At 46.8% G+C, this 19,525-nt stretch overlaps 1 protein-coding gene across 1 annotated transcript in view; it reads left to right on the forward strand.

The window, feature by feature from the left end:
- The window catches only part of LOC137425150 (uncharacterized), a 510,298-nt gene that overhangs the window by 319,096 nt on the left and 171,677 nt on the right, over positions 1-19,525 (forward strand). Inside the window, exons 66-69 of the mRNA XM_078776351.1 lie at positions 10,420-10,629; positions 11,851-11,886; positions 18,300-18,386; positions 18,470-18,520. Coding sequence (XP_078632477.1) covers positions 10,420-10,629; positions 11,851-11,886; positions 18,300-18,386; positions 18,470-18,520 — 384 coding nt within the window. The remainder of the gene's footprint in view (positions 1-10,419; positions 10,630-11,850; positions 11,887-18,299; positions 18,387-18,469; positions 18,521-19,525) is intronic.

Raw genomic sequence — 19,525 nt, forward strand, 5'->3', positions numbered from 1 at the left:
TCAAGTGTCAGAAAAGGTGTGATGGACATCTGAGAACGGTAGCTTAGTGCCCGGATGGACGCCATCTTTGAAACCACCCAGCTCGAAAATGCCCATTTGGTGGGGTACATTGTTGCACGTGTATCTGGACTTCTATACTAGCTATCGATGTGCGGTTGACGACTAAATATACGTCCGATGTGTACCGTCTAAATAAAAAATAATATGAAGCATTTTGTTTTAGATTAATTATTATAAAAATCAATTATCGAAAAAAAATCATATATTTTTCAATATTTTATTATTAGACTTGTACTTTTTTTAGTGAAACAACACTGGTATGATTTTCCAAATTATGCATTGTGCTACACCGTTTATCTGTCTATAAAAATAACTCAAAAACTAAAACATATCATCCACCACGAGTTTACAACAAATAAATGTAAAGAGGCATAAAATGACTTAGGCCGCCGCTGGCATTATCTATTCTGACGATAACGCAAGTTAGGAATGTCGTACGGAGAGGATTTTAACACCATACGATATCTAATAAGCAGGCGGAAATTGTTACATAGGAAATCTGCACTTTGGTGGCCATCTTGGATTTCAAAATGGCCGCCAATTATATTAATTATTCATTACTAGAGTTTGGAAAGACGTATGGAGCTGATTTTAACACCATACGATGTATATTCCTAATAAGCAAGCGGAGGTATCATTGAACATGTCATGTTTTAGTCAAATAACACCGGTATGATCTTCCAAATTATACATTTTGCTAAACCGTTTATCTGTCTATAAAGATTTTCAGGCAATTTGGCCTGCATTATAATAGAGAACAACATATGCTATACAATATACAGTGCACACAAAGTTAATCATCAGAGTCGCCATCAGAGTCATTGGCATCCTGAGCCACGATAGCATCATCCTGCACCATGTTGGAGCATCCCTGCAGCTTACACACAACAGTGCACTTCAACCCATTCAGTATGCAGGAGCAATCTGACGGTCGACACGTCCTTCTGCATGTGCATGAGATGAGATTCAAGACGACATCTGGAGCTGGTAGACCCGCCATCCATCGGATTGTGAGCGAACCGCCATCATCGAGTTCCCAACCATGTCCTGCTGATGGTGTTGGGACGTCTGGTAGGTTTTCAAGGCTGCGTCGCCAGATAGCCGCCTGATAGTTGGCCCTAAGCGTATGCTGCATCAAGGAGTCTTCACAAGGCGGCAATTGTCCAGATTCGATCTGGCCCTTCTTTGCACAGAACATGTGATAACGGAGCGAATTAACACCGACGATCTTCGTGTTCTTGGCGTACAGCTGACACGTGAAGGCCTGAATGCTATTGAAGACGTCTGTTGGTACATTCCACGAAGATCCCAGATCTGTGAATGCTTGAAGATACAGCTCATTCGCTTGCACAAGCTTCAAAGCCTTTATCTTTCCTTGGCTAGCCAGAGCACTCACAGTGTCACACCCGCTCCATGCATGAAGCCCTGGCAATGCACTGCAAACTCCAGACCCCAATACCGCAGCCAACTTTCCAACGTCGATCATTCTGACTCGAACCTTTGTTCCTCGTCTGATGAAGAGCTGACTATCGATGGTTCTGCTGAGATGAAGACTGATGATCAGAACGTCGGTGTCATCTGCCACTAAGATGATCGTCTTGTAGTGGGTAGCGGCGTGCTTTGCGTGGAGAAACATACGCGTGTCTGCTTCCTCGTGGCTACATTCGAGTGCTTGCACCAACTTCCACCTATCGCGGGTCAGTACCAGACATTTTTCACCACAGGTGACATACAGTGTTCTGTTGCCTAGCTTTTCGCGATTTGTTTCATGTTTCCACGACTCCGCCAGAAACACAACCAGTTTCTCCTTTGTCTGGCTGCAAGCAAGGAGACGCTGCCAGTTCATGATTTTGTGTGCGGGTCTGATCTCGCTGAAACTGATGCCTTCATTTGAACCGCGGTTCACACGCTCAGCTGCTTTGATGGATTCTTCTGTGTATGTGCCAAAGACAACATCGATGCGCTCACTGCCTTGACCAGCGTGAAGCGCTGCAGCAAGGATGCGGTCAGATAGTTCTTCGAACGTGTCGTTCTCGCCATGCATCTTTTGTATGAGAGCCATCGCATCAATTATTGTTGCACTTCGCTTGTCAACGTTCTCGGCTGGTTCCACAAGACCTTCCATGTGTTTCGCAAGTGCAGCTTTGTTCGTTTTTTTCATTGACCCATCAACGTTTGCCAAAGACCATGGTAACGGCCCTAGTGGGTGACAAAGGACAAGTTGCATGTCGAGGTTCCTTGTCTTGGCGATGAGTATCATGGTGGCAAACAGTTGTCTGTCAGCTCTCAGGACGATCTCCTTGTTTGTGCCCTTCACAACTTTCTGCTTGATCTTACCAAAGGTCTTCAAGTTTAGCTTGTTCAATGTGTCATGAAAGCCTGTTCCCTCTTCAAGACGTTTCTGGAAGCTTTGATACGCCGCTTCCCCCTTTTGCAGGGTGTTGAGTAGGTCATTAGAAACGTCCTCCCTCGCAGCCGCTCCGGTAGATATACTGAGAAGACATGACGGATCATCGGCGAATGGATTGGTCCAGTCATTTTCCAGTAGATCACAGATAGCTGTGACGCCAGACTCATCACGTTTGATGCGAGAAGTAGACAAGTCAGGGTGCTTGGCGTGAGATGTGTCGCTGCCATTCACAAGGATAGTTTCTCGTAGTTGCCTCAGTGCAGTAGCCCGATTTTCTGCAGTTAGATAGTATCGTGACACAGCCCCTTGTCGAAGACTAAAACCTCGTGTTCCTCCAGCTGTTTGCGTATCTTTGTTTACTGTTTCTTCTGTTGTCTGATCAACAGCGATTCTGGCAAATGGATTCCCTGGTCTAAGCTGTACGGAGAAGTAGCCTTGATTGAAATGCCTGTACAACTCGGGGCATGTTTCGTGGAGTTGCGTCATCTGTGCATAGTACACTGGTAGATATCTAGCATAGTTCACCTTGTTCATTGCGAAACACCAAGGGATCACTCTTCTGACACAAGCCAAGTGAAGCATCCAGTCGCCTTCTCTATCCGCACGAATCAACCCCAGCAGGGTCTCTACCATATCAATATACATCATCCAGAAGCGAGCCAGGTCTCCATGTTTGGTTCGCAGAAAATGTAGGTATTTCGCGAACATGTCAAAGCTCTGTACACATGAATCATCATCGAGAGCAGCAGCGACAGTCTCGTGGCAAACATCCTCCTTGATGCTGCGAATTTTGAGGTCAGTGCTTCGAATCTGGGGTTCCTTGTCAGGATGATTGCTTTCTATCCACACCTGGAAGCCCTTCCAAATGATGCGCATTAGTGCCTCGTACATCAACTTGTGGAGTCGCACAGCACGGTTGTATTGCTTGCCTTCCAGAACCCTGTTGATGGAACCTTCAGCGATTACTCCTGACTCAACAGCTACATCCCGAAGGCCTGCATCTCCAAACATTTTCCCAATGCTCGACATGAAGTTACAGATGGTATAGAAGTTCCCCATCATGAGCACGATTCTTCCATATCGATCGACATCTTTCCATGCTATTTCGGTCACCTTAGCAAATAGTGCCTGGTCTAGCACCACGCTCCTGGTCTAGCCTGGTCTAGCACCAATACGCTCAAGCTGAAGTGATGACATGATGTTCAGAGCTTCTCTGAGGATTTCTTGCACTGTTGCCATATCTGTGGCAGGCGCGTTTATAGTCGGCATGTAGCCAACTACATCTTCCGTCACCTGAACACGATCTCTAGTCATGATGTTGAAACCAGTCCACGAACTGATTGTCTGGTCGCATGGTTCCAGCATGCGAGTCATAATCCATACGTGATTTCGGCGCTGCGCAAGGGATGTTGCGCCTGCAAGAGTGTCAGAAAGATCTGCAGGCTTGATTGCAGGTGGGCCCTCTCGTTTCCCACCGCTGTATATTGGAACTAAATCGCTGGATGACGGGATAGATCGCTTCTTATCTGCTTTGGATACTGCCGATGGAGGTTGGGGCGGCAAACACGACTGCGACTTCGGTTGGACGATGATACCGTTGACGCAATGCGATGTTCCGCCACCACTCAGCGATTCCTCTAGCCTGTCGATGTTATCGAATGCTAATACAGTCGGGACCGAAGGGTGCACATGTGACGGAAGTGGTACTGTATCTTTCTCCACACTTGCTAATTTGTCTATGCATAGCGCTGTCTCGATTTCTTCCAGAACTGTGTACGAACATCCGTGCCCGAGTCGATTCAATATTCTGATGACCTCTGTATTACCGGTGAGCGTTTTCATGACCCACGGAAGTAGGACATGCTTCGATGTTCTGATGGTACCCTGGTGTACAGCATTGATGATATCTTGAGCCATCGACCATACCAGTGTGTCGGCACGCGCAGAGCTACCCCCACTCCCGCAAATCAAAGTGGCAGAAATACACGAAGAGAATCTGGTATCTTCACGTAATCTGAAGTGAGTTCTGCTGGCTGAGGCGGCCAACGTTCATTGTAATGAGCATCTTTGATCTGGTGTCGCAGTGAAGTAGCTGCACGCACAATGTTACTTTCACCGTCCGTTCGTTCAAATGCTTTCACTTCTGCTTTCAGGTTTACGCACTCTGCAGCAATCTCTCGCTTTGTCAGATTATCGGGCATCAAGTATACACGGTGTTTCACATTGAAGAAGATGAGCGATTCTCCAAACTCTCTTTGTAATGTGCGCTGCAGATTCTTCTTGATGGAGTCACGAACATCAACTGAAAATGTATCTGAAGACAGGATATCTGTTGCAACATCAACTATTGGAACAATCCTCGGGTTCAAGAACAAGTCAGTGCGAATGAAATTGAATATACATCGTATCATTTCTTTTTTCTCGATATTATCTTCAATGTCAGTTTCTACTTGAGGTTTTTGGGGCCGTGTGTAGTTTCTATAGCAGGAGAAGTGGTAGTGAGCCTCAGCTGCAACCATATCTCGTGTAGTCAATGCCAAAACTCTCTCATCATTGCGAGCTGTCGCAGCATCTCTTATTGTCTTATCTGCTCGAAGTTCAACAGCCAAGACAACTGTTTCACGGGTACGACTGCCTTTTATGAATTTTGAAGCACGCTGGCAAAAAATGCATTTATCATCGTAGACCGTTGAAGTTGATCCTGTCTCTTCCCGTGATGATCGCCGTCGCACCGCATCGCCAGTATCAACTGAAGAACTTCTAGCTGCATTGGTCAAAGTAGCTAGGTGGTTTTTGTGAGTGAAGTCTGATCTACAAGCCCTATGGTATAATATTGGAATATTAGGAAGTTCAACTGCGCCTTCTTGGACTAGCTTTAGAATTGGATAAAAGTTTCTAACTGCGGCTGCGTCACACAATGTCTTCCAAGAACTGTTGCCCGCTGCCTTGCTTAGTTCAGAGAGTGGCGACTTCTTGCTGCACAGGATGCACGTTCCGGACTCAGGTTCAATCTTCGCCCGTTTCGCCTCGACACCGGCCATCTCAGCTGAAAGAACAAAAAGACTGATGTTAGATTACTCCGATATCCGAAAAGCTCGCCAGCTTACATAGACATACTCATCCAAGTCAGTGAACATGTTAGATGGCGCCACAATACAACTCTATAATAGAGTTGTATGTGGCGCCATCTAACATGTTCACTTTTAGTTCTTAAGCCACCCACCCCCCCCCCCCCCCCTCAGAAATTAATCAGGTCACCGCAACAAATCTCAGACTGAGATATAGAATATAGAATATAGATATAGAATAGACTGACGTCACTTTCGGCACTGGGTTCTGTGGGTTGATTATCGGCGGGAAATTCCAACTGACATAGTTTCGGTTTGTGGAAAGTGCATGCCTTTTCATATATTTTTTGTGTACACTCGTGGTGGATGATATGTTTTAGTTTTTGAGTTATTTTTATAGACAGATAAACGGTGTAGCACAATGCATAATTTGGAAAATCATACCAGTGTTGTTTCACTAAAAAAAGTACAAGTCTAATAATAAAATATTGAAAAATATATGATTTTTTTTCGATAATTGATTTTTATAATAATTAATCTAAAACAAAATGCTTCATATTATTTTTTATTTAGACGGTACACATCGGACGTATATTTAGTCGTCAACCGCACATCGATGCTAGTATAGAAGTCCAGATACACGTGCAACAATGTACCCCACCAAATGGGCATTTTCGAGCTGGGTGGTTTCAAAGATGGCGTCCATCCGGGCACTAAGCTACCGTTCTCAGATGTCCATCACACCTTTTCTGACACTTGAGACATTGGTCTAATGGAAAATCATAATGAGAATTACTCCCCCCGCCGGAGCATTCACTTCAAAATATGGCCGGTTGGCTCAAGGACTAATTGCAGTGTTTTATAGGTTACTAGCAGAAGTACCCGGCATTGCCGGGCGGGGTAGGAGAGGGGGGATGGGGGAGGGGAGGGGAACGGGGGGGAGGGAAGAAGAGGGGGGGGAGGGGAGAAGAGGGGGAGGGGGAGAAGAGGGGGAAAGGGGAGGGATGGGAGGGGGAGGGGGGTGGGAGGGATGGGAAGGGGGAGGGGGGAGGGGAGGTGGGAGGGTGAGGGGTGGAGAAGGTGGAGAAGGGGGAGGGGGAAGGGGGAGGAGGGAGGTTGAGGGGCAAGGGGGAGGGGAAAGGGAGGGGGGGAGGGGGAGGTGGGAGGAGAGAAGGGGTAGGGTGGAGGGGGAGGGAGGACGGAGGGGGAAGGGAGGGGGAGGACGGACGGGGGAGGGAAGGGAGGGGGAGGACGGACGGGGGAGGGAAGGGAGGGCCAGTCAACAATGACGTTGCAGTTCTCATGTTCGGAGAGCAGCACAACAATCGCGACATCGTCCTGCATCTTCGCAAGAGCACGAAGCGGATTTTGGAGACTCACCGATCCTGTGACCCACGCCCTACAGTACCGGCATTGCTGGGCGGGGGAAGGGAGACCCGTACCATTCCCAACCCGTACATTCGCTCTCTCGACTCAAGCTCATATTCAATTCGCATTCGAAATCGAAAGGGGAAAGGGGAAATCCTTCGTATTCGAATTCGTAAACACGAAATATGAATTAAAATTTAAATCATATCGCACAAAATCGACACAAAACACGATCGCATAAAGGTGAAAAAACGCAATCGCTTTTCGCCCTGAATTACGTGCAAACGTGTGACGTGTGACGGGATGGAACATCACATGATCGCTCTGAGCGAATCAGCGAGCTGCTCTGTCACTGGCTGAGATTAGCGGGTACTTCGCTGAAATGCGCTGAGGTAAATATGAATAAAAAATATGGATCTCGTCAAATATGGTCTCGGCCATGTTCGTCCCAGGCTCAATAGCCATGTCTATGCCAAATATCAAGCACGTGAGCCCTCTCCGTTTCGGAGTCTATCGGTAACATTACACACACACACACACACACACACACACAAACTGTGTTTTATATATATATAGATTGTAGGAGGGGTGGTGGTCGATTGTGAGGGATCTGAGTGACATATAGTATTGTAGGAGGAGGTGGTGGTCGATTGTGAGGGATCTGAGTGATATATACAGTATTGTAGGAGGGGTGGTGGTCGATTGTGAGGGATCTGAGTGATATATACAGTATTGTAGGAGGGGGTGGTGGTCGATTGTGAGGGATCTGATTGATATATACAGTATTGTAGGAGGGGTGGTGGTCGATTGTGAGGGATCTGAGTGATATATATAGTATTGTAGGAGGGGGTGGTGGTCGATTGTGAGGGATCTGAGTGATATTTAGTATTGCAGGAGGAGGTGGTGGTGGTCGATTGTGAGGGATCTGAGTGATATTTAGTGTTGTAGGAGGAGGTGGTGGTCGATTCCGAGGGATCTGAGTGATATATAGTATTGCAGGAGGGGGTGGTGGTCGATTCCAAGGGATCTGAGTGATATATAGTACTAGCAGAAGTACCCGGCATTGCCGGGCGGGGGGAGGGGAGGGGAGGGGGGAGGGGAGAATAGGGGAGGGGGAGAGGGGAGAAGAGGAGGGAGGGGGTGGGTGGGGGGGGGAGGGGGGTGGGAGGGATGGGAGGGGGAGGGGTGAGGGATGGGAGGGTGAGGGGTGGAGAAGGTGGGAGGGGGGAGGGATGGGAGGGTGAGGAGGCGGGAGGGGGAGGGGGGAGGGGGAGGAGAGAAGGGGTAGGTTGGAGGGGGGAGGGAGGGGGAAGGGAGGGGGAGGGAAGGGGAGGGCCAGTCAACAATTACGTTGCAGTTCTCATGGTCGGAGAGCAGCACAACAATCGCGACATCATCCTGCATCTTTGCAAGAGCATGAAGCGGATTTGGAGACTCACCGATCCTGTGACCCACGCCCTCCAGTACCGGCATTGCCGGGCGGGGGAAGGGAGACCCGTACATTCCCAACCCGTACATTCGCCCTCTCGACTCAAGCTCGTATTCGATTCGTATTCGAAATCGAAAGGGGAAAGGGGAAATCCTTCGTATTCGAATTCGTAAACACGAAATATGAATTAAAATTAAATCATATCGCACAAAATCGACACAAAACACGATCGCATAAAGGTGAAAAAACGCAATCGCTTTTCGCCCTGAATTACGTGCAAACGTGTGACGTGTGACGGGATGGAACATCACGTGATCGCTCTGAGCGAATCAGCGAGCTGCTCTGTCACTGGCTGAGATTAGCGGGTACTTCGCTGAAATGCGCTGAGGTAAATATGAATAAAAAATATGGATCTCGTCAAATATGGTCTCGGCCATGTTCGTCCCAGGCTCAATGGCCATGTCTATGCCAAAATCAAGCACGTGAGCCTCTCCGTTTCGGAGTCTATCGGTAACATTACACACACACACACACACACACACACACACACACACACACACACACACACACACACACAAACTGTGTTTTATATATATAGATGTCATTATAAGAAGAAATGTGAATTTGGTGAAGGGTGCCAGTATGCAATGACCTAGCTACCAATGTGGAAGACACCGTGTGTCATCCTCGACACCACGTCATTGATTCTGAGTCTATATTTTACATCTACCAGCAAATGCTTAAGAGATAGGCCAGCCAGCTTAATGTTCTTTTCAAAGGATATGGCACTCATTGATCCTGCATCCTGACTGTGGATCACCATGGTGACAGCTTAGAGTTGGATTGGGAATCAAAGTAAGACGAGATATATCAAATGTTAGTGTGTCGAAGGATTATTTACCATTGAGAGATAGAGCCATAAAGGATATGCATATATAGCATGTTATCTCTAAACATTGTGGACGGATTTTTGACGAAGCTTGGTGGATGAGTTGAGTAGGTGACAAAAACAAGCCGGCTATATTTTGGAGGTCTGGATCCAGATCCGGCCTATCGGTGGAATACAAAACATAAACTGTTCAGCCTTGTGGAGGTATATGCTCTCTACGAGTGCCGTTCTAGTTACCGTTTGTGTTCATAATGATTCACTATTTATTTATGATTATGTAGGGGAGCTGGGAGGTCAACTTCGATTCTGAATAACTCTTGAGCTGTAGTAAATAAGTGTCCTATCATCAAAGGGTACTTATGACATTCTTACGATCGCGTTACACAACTTTGACCTCATAAATACGAGCAGAGTACCCACCCACTCTACGGGCGATCTTGTTCCAAGCATGCAACACGTTCTTCTGACATGTGCCTTTATTTGAGACAGCTCCTTCAATCGCCCTCAAAAAAAAACCCCCAGGTTACATGCATGAAGCAAAAACGTGCCTACTGCTTATAATTCAAAACACCTCCCTGCAGTGAAAAACGTGGGGATATAAATACTGCACTGTAAAGGATGGGGACTTGTAACGCCCTCTCCCACCTGGAGGCAGTGACACACTATACACATTTACATAGAGAATTTGCGTCCCACCCTGCCCTCAGCTCCCCCAACACCACGGCAAAGATAAAAACACTCCGCTAATTGGAGTTATGCTGCTCCTATGTAGCAAGTCTGGTTGTAATCGACCCAGAACTATAGGAGTAGCGCAACAAACACACACACACACACACACACACACACACACACACACACACACACACACACACACACACACACACACACACACACACCAGTCCGTGAATTATAGCAAGGATTCCAAAGAATAAACCATGATGAAATTTCCTTCAAAATCACAGTTCACTGTCATCTAATATTGACACCTATATACTTATTAAAGTACCTGTTTTTGTTTTCTACTCATGCTAATCTTGTGTGTGGGAAAAATGTCACTCCCAGAATCCATCCCTTCTCCCCCACCTATTCTTCTCCACAATTGCAAATCAACTTCCTTACACACATTTAAACTTAAATCCAATTATTTAGCTGTGCATATCACTTTTCTTTCTTCTTACCATTATTTCATACACAGGGCACTCGGGGCTGGCCGGGACAGGAGGGAAATCGAGGGAGAAAAGGTGATGATGGCCCCCAAGGACCCTCTGGTCCTGCTGGTCCGACAAGGGTACTGGTGGGCCGTCAAGGGAAACGAGGGCAGCCAGGTGAGGCGGGATATGCCGGTGAGCCAGGAAAGCCTGGCAATGATGGGGAGCCAGCAGAAGCGGGAGACACTGGTTCCAAGGTAGGGTCTCACTCACTATTTACTGCTGCTTGTGTACTATCATTCATCATAGAGCATAAATTTGCATTTTTCAATCAGGTTTGGCAACGTTGATATCTTCTGGGCCTGTAGCAGAATCGGTCGAGGGATGCTGGATGAACATCCGTCTGGTCATGAGGATGTTGTAGATGCTGCACATGAATGTTGATCAACAATGGCAGCTGATGAAAACCATGTTCAGAAGGTTGACACCATTGAGCAATTTAACCCAAGCATTGTGTACCAGGATTGCACAGGAAGCATCATTTCCCCCTACAAGTGTGTTCTGCTTATTGGGCAAAAATGTGATCATTTTTGATCACTAAAAAGATGATTTTTCACCAAAACATTGCACCACCTCATCGCCAGCACGACATGTAGTCCTAGCAGCAGAAGTACGGTTTTAAGGTTTTCCACACCCTCCTTGTTCTTCTGACATGTTACCTTGCAATTACTTCCTCTACCTGAAAATGAAGGAACCATTGTGAGGTTTTTGATTCAAGACTATGAATGAAATCAATGGTGCAGAATCTTCGCTGATGATTACCAGCTTGCTGCCATCTTTGGTTTGCCACACCACTGGAAAATGTGCATGAAGCTCCAAAATGGATATGTGGAGTAGTCGAGAGTACTGCATTCACTTCTGATAGTAGTTATATCATTGTAGATTGTATGTATCATCCTCAATTCTTTGATCATAAAACTTTTGAAATGACCCTTATAAATGAGTTTTTTTTTTACCAGATATACAGTACATGCTAAATTAATTGAGGGCATACAAGCCAAAATCACTCTTGCACTGTCTTATTGGAAGAAAATTAGAGGGAACTTCTGGTTGATATCATCATCTGGGATTTTCTAACACATACCGTACATTTTTTGCTGCTTTATTCAAAAGAGCAAATACAACTTTGTCTATCAAAGGATGAGTACGTTTCATAGCCAATTAGCAATCATCAAAGGCAATACATGTCTGCCTCCTCATAAGTTCCTGGAAAATTCGCTGAATTTGCGTTTTCTGCTTTATAGCACATCACTCAAATGTGTGCAAAGTGAATGTTCAATATTGATTAAATGTAGTAATTTTCATTTCCTGAAATATTGAGTTTAGTTTTCTTTTCACCGCGCTAAACTTTGCATACCTGTGCCTGCACCATTTAATGGAAACAAGGTAATATAATTGTCAAAACTTGTCTTTTCTAGGGTTACGGGGGTGAAAAAGGAAGCAAAGGCTATATGGTAAGTAAAACGGCTTTATTATGCCGTGCAAATAAAGCGAAGAGCAGGGTTAAGCAATTGGTTCACTTCTGTCTGTCTGTCCGTCTGTCCATCTATCTACAAACGTCAGTTTATGATCGAGGAACAACACAATTTTGATTGAACATTATATTTTGAACATGGATTGGAACATGAATTGGAAAATGAACTTGTAATTTAGCAGTAATTTCACTCAATTTGGCCCGATCGCACATATGTAGAGACAACAACAAACAACATGCATTTTAAGGCTATTTTCCCTGCTAGAGCAGGGGTTAGCCTTGCGGTCCCCATGACAATCTTCTCCATTTTGCCCTATTTTCTGCATCTCCCCTTGTTAACCCCCTTACCCACATTTCTTCTTCCACCATCTTTAGCCAAGTCTTTCTCGGTATTCCCCGTCCTCTACTTCCTTCTACATTCATTTCCATCACTCTTCTCAACCAGTCACTTTCATCCTTCCTCAACACATGTCCAAACCATCTCAACCTGTTTCTCTTCACAGCATCCATCACAGGCTCTATTCCCATCATCTTTCGCAATTCATCATTTGTCTTCCCCTCTCTCTCTCTCAACGATACTCCACACATCCACCGAACCATTCGCATTTCCACCCTTTCCAGCCTTCGTTGCTGCTCTACGTTCATTACCCATGTCTCGCTCCCATAAATCATAACACTTCTCACACATGCAGCATACACCTTTCCCTTCAGCTTCAACGACACTCCCCTCCTCGTCAGCACGCCACTCAGTTCCCGAAACTTCTTCCATGCACATCTCACTCTAGCAACCGTTGCCGAGTCTGATCCACCTTCTCCATTCCGCACGTATGTGGAGAGGAGCGAGATTATTTTTCCTCTGTCTGCCTGCCTGGCAGTGAAATAACATGGAAAATAAACCGAAACAGGAAATGAAGGACACAAACAACAGGCACGAATAACCAATATGATGTGTTAAATAAGGTGGTGAAATCGACACTACATCAATGATTGTAAACTTCCAGCATTAATTAGGTCATCTCATCTCGATTCTCGAAGAGATGAACTTATAAAATGGGTTGTGATGTCCGTATGTCTGACCGTTCTGTTGTCCATACATCCTCCGTCCGTTAACTTTTTCCTATTTTTGTTACTCCTCCCTTATCGCCCAGCTGATTGTTCTGAAACTTGATATAAGAATACAATACAGCAGCCTGCACAATATCTCAGACTTCCATTTTCCGATTTCAGATCATGGGGGCTCCCAAGGGGGGTTATGCCCTGAAACGTCGGATCCCTACTCGTCCTTTATTTACCCACCTATTGCTCTGAAACCCGATACATCCCTTCTACTCTATGGTCCGCAGGATTGATCAGTCTTAGATTTTTCGATTTCTCATCAGGGTGCCTCCCAGGGGATCAAGGGGTTCCTGGGGGGGTTCTCCCAAATTAGCAGAGGTCTGAACTACAACCTCAAGAGATAACTGTCAGTCCACTCTGGGATATTTTTGCACAACCTTTACAATCTCTATTATATTTCAATTGATTTATACACTTTAACACTGCAGAACAAAAATCGCCTTCTCACCTCTTCCAAAAACCTCCAGTGTTGCAGTGCTTGGATATGTTAAATAAGGTGGTGTATAAGACTGCATAAAGAACGTGAAACCTCCGGTTTTTTAATACAATCTTTACAATCATTATTTTATATAAATTGAGTTATATATCTGAACACTGTGTGGGGAAAGATCTTCTATGAACACTCTTGCTAGCCCATCCCCTGCAAAGCGGTGTGTGTGCAATCTGATAACCTGCAATCACGTGTGTGTGTGTGTGTGTGTGTGTGTGTGTGTGTGTGTGTGTGTGTGTGTGTGTGTGTGTGTGTGTGTGTGTGTGTGTGTGTGTGTGTGTGCCTCGGCCCTCGGGGGAATGGTCACGGCCTCAGAAGCCTCCAGCTCCGTCCTTTCGGCCGTGCTCACCCCATCCAATGGCAGCTCATCTATTCCCACTTGCAGGGTCCCCCGGCACAAATCGATTTTATAACCGCTGGCAGTCAACAGGTCCAGCCCGATTCGGCATGGGTCGCACACCGCTGCCACCCAAACTTCAATCTCCCTCTTTACCGACCCCAACTTGAGGGTTACAAAACCACGCCCTATGATGGGGGCCGTTACCCCAGTAGCCAGCTGCAAACTATGATTTTCCAGACGCTGGATTTTATCCCAGCCGTCTGCACTCGAATCAAAGACCACAGGGCTGATGATCGTGGTGCTAGCTCCTGTGTCCACTACGGCGTCTACCCCCACGCCGGCAATTTTGCACCGAATTGTCAAGCTACCTGTACCAATTTGGCCACAATGACCTGTCGCGTCAATGAGGGCTCTTCTCCATCCCCTACTGCCGAACACGGCCCTGCATGCCGGCACGGCACGGGGTTCTGCACACCCACGCACGGTGACCCACCCGGTTACAATTATAGTACCTCACCTGGTAAGGTGCATGCCTCCGGAATTCCAAATTGCCCCCCCAGTAATCCCGAATTGGGGCATTTGTCTGTGGCCTACCGTGTGCCACCGCAAGAGCCACCTGCCACGGTCCAAATCCCGCTAGGCACTGGTCCACCAGCCTTCGGACCATGTCCTCCAGGTCCGGGCCCCTTTCAGGGGCGGACCCTCTCAGGGGCCCGCCACTAGCCACGGGCCCTACCTGTCTCACCGCCACTGCGTGGCGCTCGCTGTCCCGGGCCAGGGGCCTCGCTGCCTCCCAACGGGCCGCAGTGTCGGCCGCCTGGCTCAGGGTCTGTGGGCACCACATGGCGAGCTGTTGCCGAAGCTCGGGATCCGGAAAGGCCTGGATAAAGTGATCCAGCGCCAAGCTCTCTTGGGAGGTCGCGGCCATGTCCTCATGTACTATTCCCACTGCGCGGCGACTGTCATAAACTAGCTCCCCGATGGTCTCCTGGGGCTGTCTTTTTCGCACCGCTAGCTGAGCTTTAACAAGCTCGCTCTGCTGTTCCACGCCAAACCGATTAATTAAGGCTGCAAGGAGTTCTGGAAGGGTGAGAGCACCCGGTGGTAAGGCCGTCAGAAATTCCGCCGCCGCGCCGCGCAGGGCTGCCACGAGGTGTACCCCACCTTCGTCCGGGTTCCAACCGTTACCCCTACATACGTGGTCGAATTGTGCCAGGTACGCCCTCAAATCGCTCTTGCCATCATACGGCGCGAGCTGAACCTTATTGCCTCCCGACGGTCAGACCCCGTGCGCCGCTCCTTGCGGGGTTAACGCAGGGCCGAACCGTTCTGGCCCCGATAGTACACTACCTCCTGGGGGCTTGCGTGTGTTACTCGCCCCACTAAAGATTACCCCGGTTGGGGTCGATGCCTGGGCTGCCTCTTCGCAACCCGCTACACATTCCATGCTCGCACACCCCGGCGCACACACACCTTTCACACACCCCATTATCGCACACCCAGGTGCACACTCTTTCTCCACGCACTCCGTAACGGTCGCACACCTTGCTATGGGCCTTTCACGAGCGCCCGGATCTATTCCAACCCCCAAGCTCGTCGAACCTCCCCTCACACCAAACACATTTCCGTCATTATCGCCACTCACCTCGAAGCTTCCTCCTCCACGCTTCTCCTCCAACACCTGTAAACTTTTTATTTGGTCAGCAAGCACGTCATCATGATGTGAACAGAGACCTTGCACATATTCCATCACCTCTTCCTTTATTTCGTTTTTAGTCTCCCTCCGTCTCTTCTTAATTTCACTCATCCCTTATTCTACTTCCTCCAGCGTCTGCTTCACCCCTTCTATCTCCCGGTGCGCCCCCGCAATCTCACCTTCTAAGACTACCCGGGTCGTCTCTACATGGGTCCTGACCTCTCGTTCCCTCGTCCCCAACGTCTCTACCACGTCATCTATCCTCTTTGTCAGCCCCTCGTGCACCATTTGACATTCCTTCTTTGTCGCTATTACTTCCCGCTTTATTTCTTTTTGTGCTGCTTTCAGCCCCCCTATTATGTCGGTATTCTTCCCCACTTGCTCCCTTAATTCCTGTTGTCCTACCGTCAGCTTTTCTACCTCCCGAGTCAATTCCTCTATACCCCCATGTAGTCTGGCTGTACTCCGTTTTAACTCCCTCTCCACGTGCCCCTCGCACTGCTTCACCTCATCGCATACCATTGCGACCTCCTCGCTCAACCCGCGCCTAATGTCCTCCCCCATCTCTTTTATTTCTTTTTTCATGTTATTATTTATCCCATGAAGTTCGTCCTTTTGGGCATCCATTGTTTCTTTCAATTCGCCCTTGTTACACCTTGCTTCGTCCCTCATTTCTTTCATGTCCCTGGTGGATTTGTCACCCTGGGTATCCATCTTGCTTTCCATTTGCTCACTATTGGCCCTCATTTCTTTCATGTCCCTGGTGGATTTGTCCCCAATTTCTTTCAATTTATTCTCTTGGATGCCCATTTTTGCCATTATTTGGTCCATAAATAATCGCATGTACCCTGGCATCACGGGCTCGGCTTCCGCCACCACGTGCGAGGCGCCGCCATTTTCTTTGCCAGCCGCCGCCCCCTCTTCGGCTTCCTCCACTAGCAACTGTCTCTCCTGGTCTTGGGTCATCAATTCTACCTCTTCATCTACCCCCACCGGCATTCGACCGCCTTGGCCAGCCATGGTATGAATATAATTTGGCTTTTAACACTAAATTTCGTTCGCTCGTAATTTAGAGTGCGTGAAGCGCACTCCAGGTCTAATCCCACTCCTGACACCAAATGTTGCGGTTTTGCGAAGCCCGTTCCCTTACCAAGGGGAGATTAAGCCCCTTGTTCTCCTTGGGTCTTCGAACCACGAGACTGAGTCACCACTTCCGGTCAGATGCGGGAAAGGGTCTCGGGACAATTTTCGCACGCACCTAAGTACCCACGCCGCCGCGGAAGCATGGATTGAGTCTCGCACGAACCACGCGTAATTGAGTACACCCGAGCGGATGGCGTACCACGTGGTCCGTGCTGTTACCTTGCTATTGGAACCCGATCAGAGCGATATAATTCGTACCACGCTAAGTCAATGATGGAAGGGACGAAACGGTCGAATCAAAGGAAGAACAGGTTTAATTATTATTTACACAATGTACACTGGTAGAAGAAGAAGAAGAAGAAGAAGAAGAGATACAGGGTAGTCTTAAGCAGTCGTACAGGGTAGTCCTCCCAGACAATGGGCCCACTCACACTCACAGGGGGATGAAGGAAGAATTGTTCATGCGCTGAACGCGCCGGCCTTGGTCGTCCAGGAACAGCTCACACGGCGTGGCCCTCTGGCGGTCACCGCACGTACCCCGGCGAAGGCAGGCAGGCAGGCGGGAAAATCCTCACGGCGCATATCTCAGCAAAAGCAGGCAGGCAGGAAAATATGCGCGTCTGTAGCCCGGCACGGCTGTCTTTCACAGCGCGATTAATACAACTGCGCGGAGCGCGGGGAGCACTTTCACTCTCGTAACTGACACAGCGCAACTCGTCTGCACTCCTCGGGGATATGACTCCAGCTCAACTGGTAACTCAACAGAGCGCTTTCCCTCTCATAACTCGTCTGCCTCCCTTCTCATAACTGAGGTGGGGGCTCTGGGCACAAGGTTATATTGCCCCCGTCCTAGCCTGCATCGAATGTTCCAAACCCCGCCTTTTGCCGCAGTGGTAAGTCACTCCCCTCGAGCCCTGATTGGCGGCTTGTGCTTACTGGTCACTCCCACTCCTCCTGCCCCGCCTTCCTTCGGCCTTGATCGACTTGTTCAGGCCGGCCTCGTGGTATTTTGCGCCAAAACCCAAAGCATCGAGGCATCATAAAGGACCTAACTCTCCTTGTCCTACTCAACGCAAAACTAAACACAGGAAAGGTCTACGCTTACATTTACTACGAAATAACTGAGCTTAAACGAGGCTACGTGTTGTAGTGTAACTAAACTATGAGGGGAAATTAACCTTTATTGTAACAACACAAAACTGCAACAGTATGTACATATGGATATGTATATATATGTATATGTATGATACTAGCGTATATACAAATGGTTTCTGTTAAGTCACAGAAACCCAAAATTATGCACACAGCTTTATAAGAGCATTCCTTCAATAATCATGTTTTGTTCTCTTTGAATAACATTCACTTGTATGAAACTCAAAATGTATACATAATATTATTATTAACTTTCGAATAAACTTGCTATTTTAACATTAAACATTAAACATCACAAAGTGATACATGAAGAAGTTTGTCTTATTAGTCAGTCTATGACTGATTCTTCATTGTATTAATTTATTGATCGTCATCATCTACATAACATACTTTTTGATAAATTAAAGAGCTTCATAGTAACGATGCAAGTTTTTCTTGTGTTTTCTTTTCCCGAAGGGCATTGATGGTGCACCAGGTCTTCAGGGTCTTCCTGGTCTTCCAGGTCCACGTGGGTTTCCAGGGTCCTCTGTCACTGACACAGGGGTATTGTTTTATATTCATTTCTCCTGCTAAGTCATTCTCTTTTTTACTTGAAATTGTAGTCTGACATTCTCATGTGTTCACAGGGTGACCATGGAACAACCATTGCAGGTCCCCGTGGTGCTAAGGGTCTCAAGGTATGATGCCTAATGTTCTGAACAAGTTTCACTTTTAATTAGTTATTGTGAAAAAAGTATCGTCAAAAATGAGCCACATATCATTTGTTTTGAGACCAATGCAGTACGTCTATAATCTAAAACTATGTGTATCAGATGAATTGTGCGGCGTAATCTAAATAAAGTTATAAATGTAATTTTAATGAGAAAACATATGTGTCAACAAAAATGTACTATATCAAAGAAAAATGCAAAATTATAATCAGGTTATGACACGTACAATAGCCATTGTGTGAAACTATTTCCCACAATTCAACTCACTATATCGCATTTTAAACTTGGATCACAGCATCCAATCGCATGTGCTCTGGGCACCAAACAAGCCAATTCATTGTAATGCTACTGTAATGTGGCCTTGTAAAAGACGCAATTCTACTCCCATAAGTGAGTCTGTACATAACACGTAACCGAAACGTCCCCACAAAAGACTTTTCTCAGAGGTAGTACCTCCTGCTGTCAATGATTGAAACAACTCTAAGCACAAAATCGTCTATCTATACCATTACAAGTCCTTGTCGTACTATGTCTGCTGTCAGTACACGTAAGAGAAAACGTAAAGGTTTCACGACCGAATTCAAACTGAAAGTTTCTCAGTTTGCAGAAGAGCATGGCAACGGAGAGGCTTGTCATCTATTTGATTTATGGAATACGGAAGACGATTTATCAGTACGTTAAATAGCTTCGGAATTATATTTACAGTGCACACCATAAGTATTGGAACAGTGAAGTCAAATTTGTTATTATTTCTATATGCTCAAGATATTTGGATTTTAGATCAAAACATGAATATGAGGAAGATTACAGAAGGTCAGCTTTTATTTCTTGGTATTTCTATGTAAATATGTTTTACCATTGTAGAACAATAGCACTTTTTATGTTCAGTCCCCCCCCCCATTTTAGGGGTCGGCATAAGTATTCCAACAAATGACTGACAGGTGTTTCTTGTTGCTCAGAGCTGTGAATGTC

This window comes from Myxine glutinosa, chromosome 4, assembly GCF_964187855.1.
Source record: "Myxine glutinosa chromosome 4, kmMyxGlut1.1, whole genome shotgun sequence".
Classification (NCBI taxonomy): Eukaryota; Metazoa; Chordata; class Myxini; order Myxiniformes; family Myxinidae; genus Myxine; species Myxine glutinosa.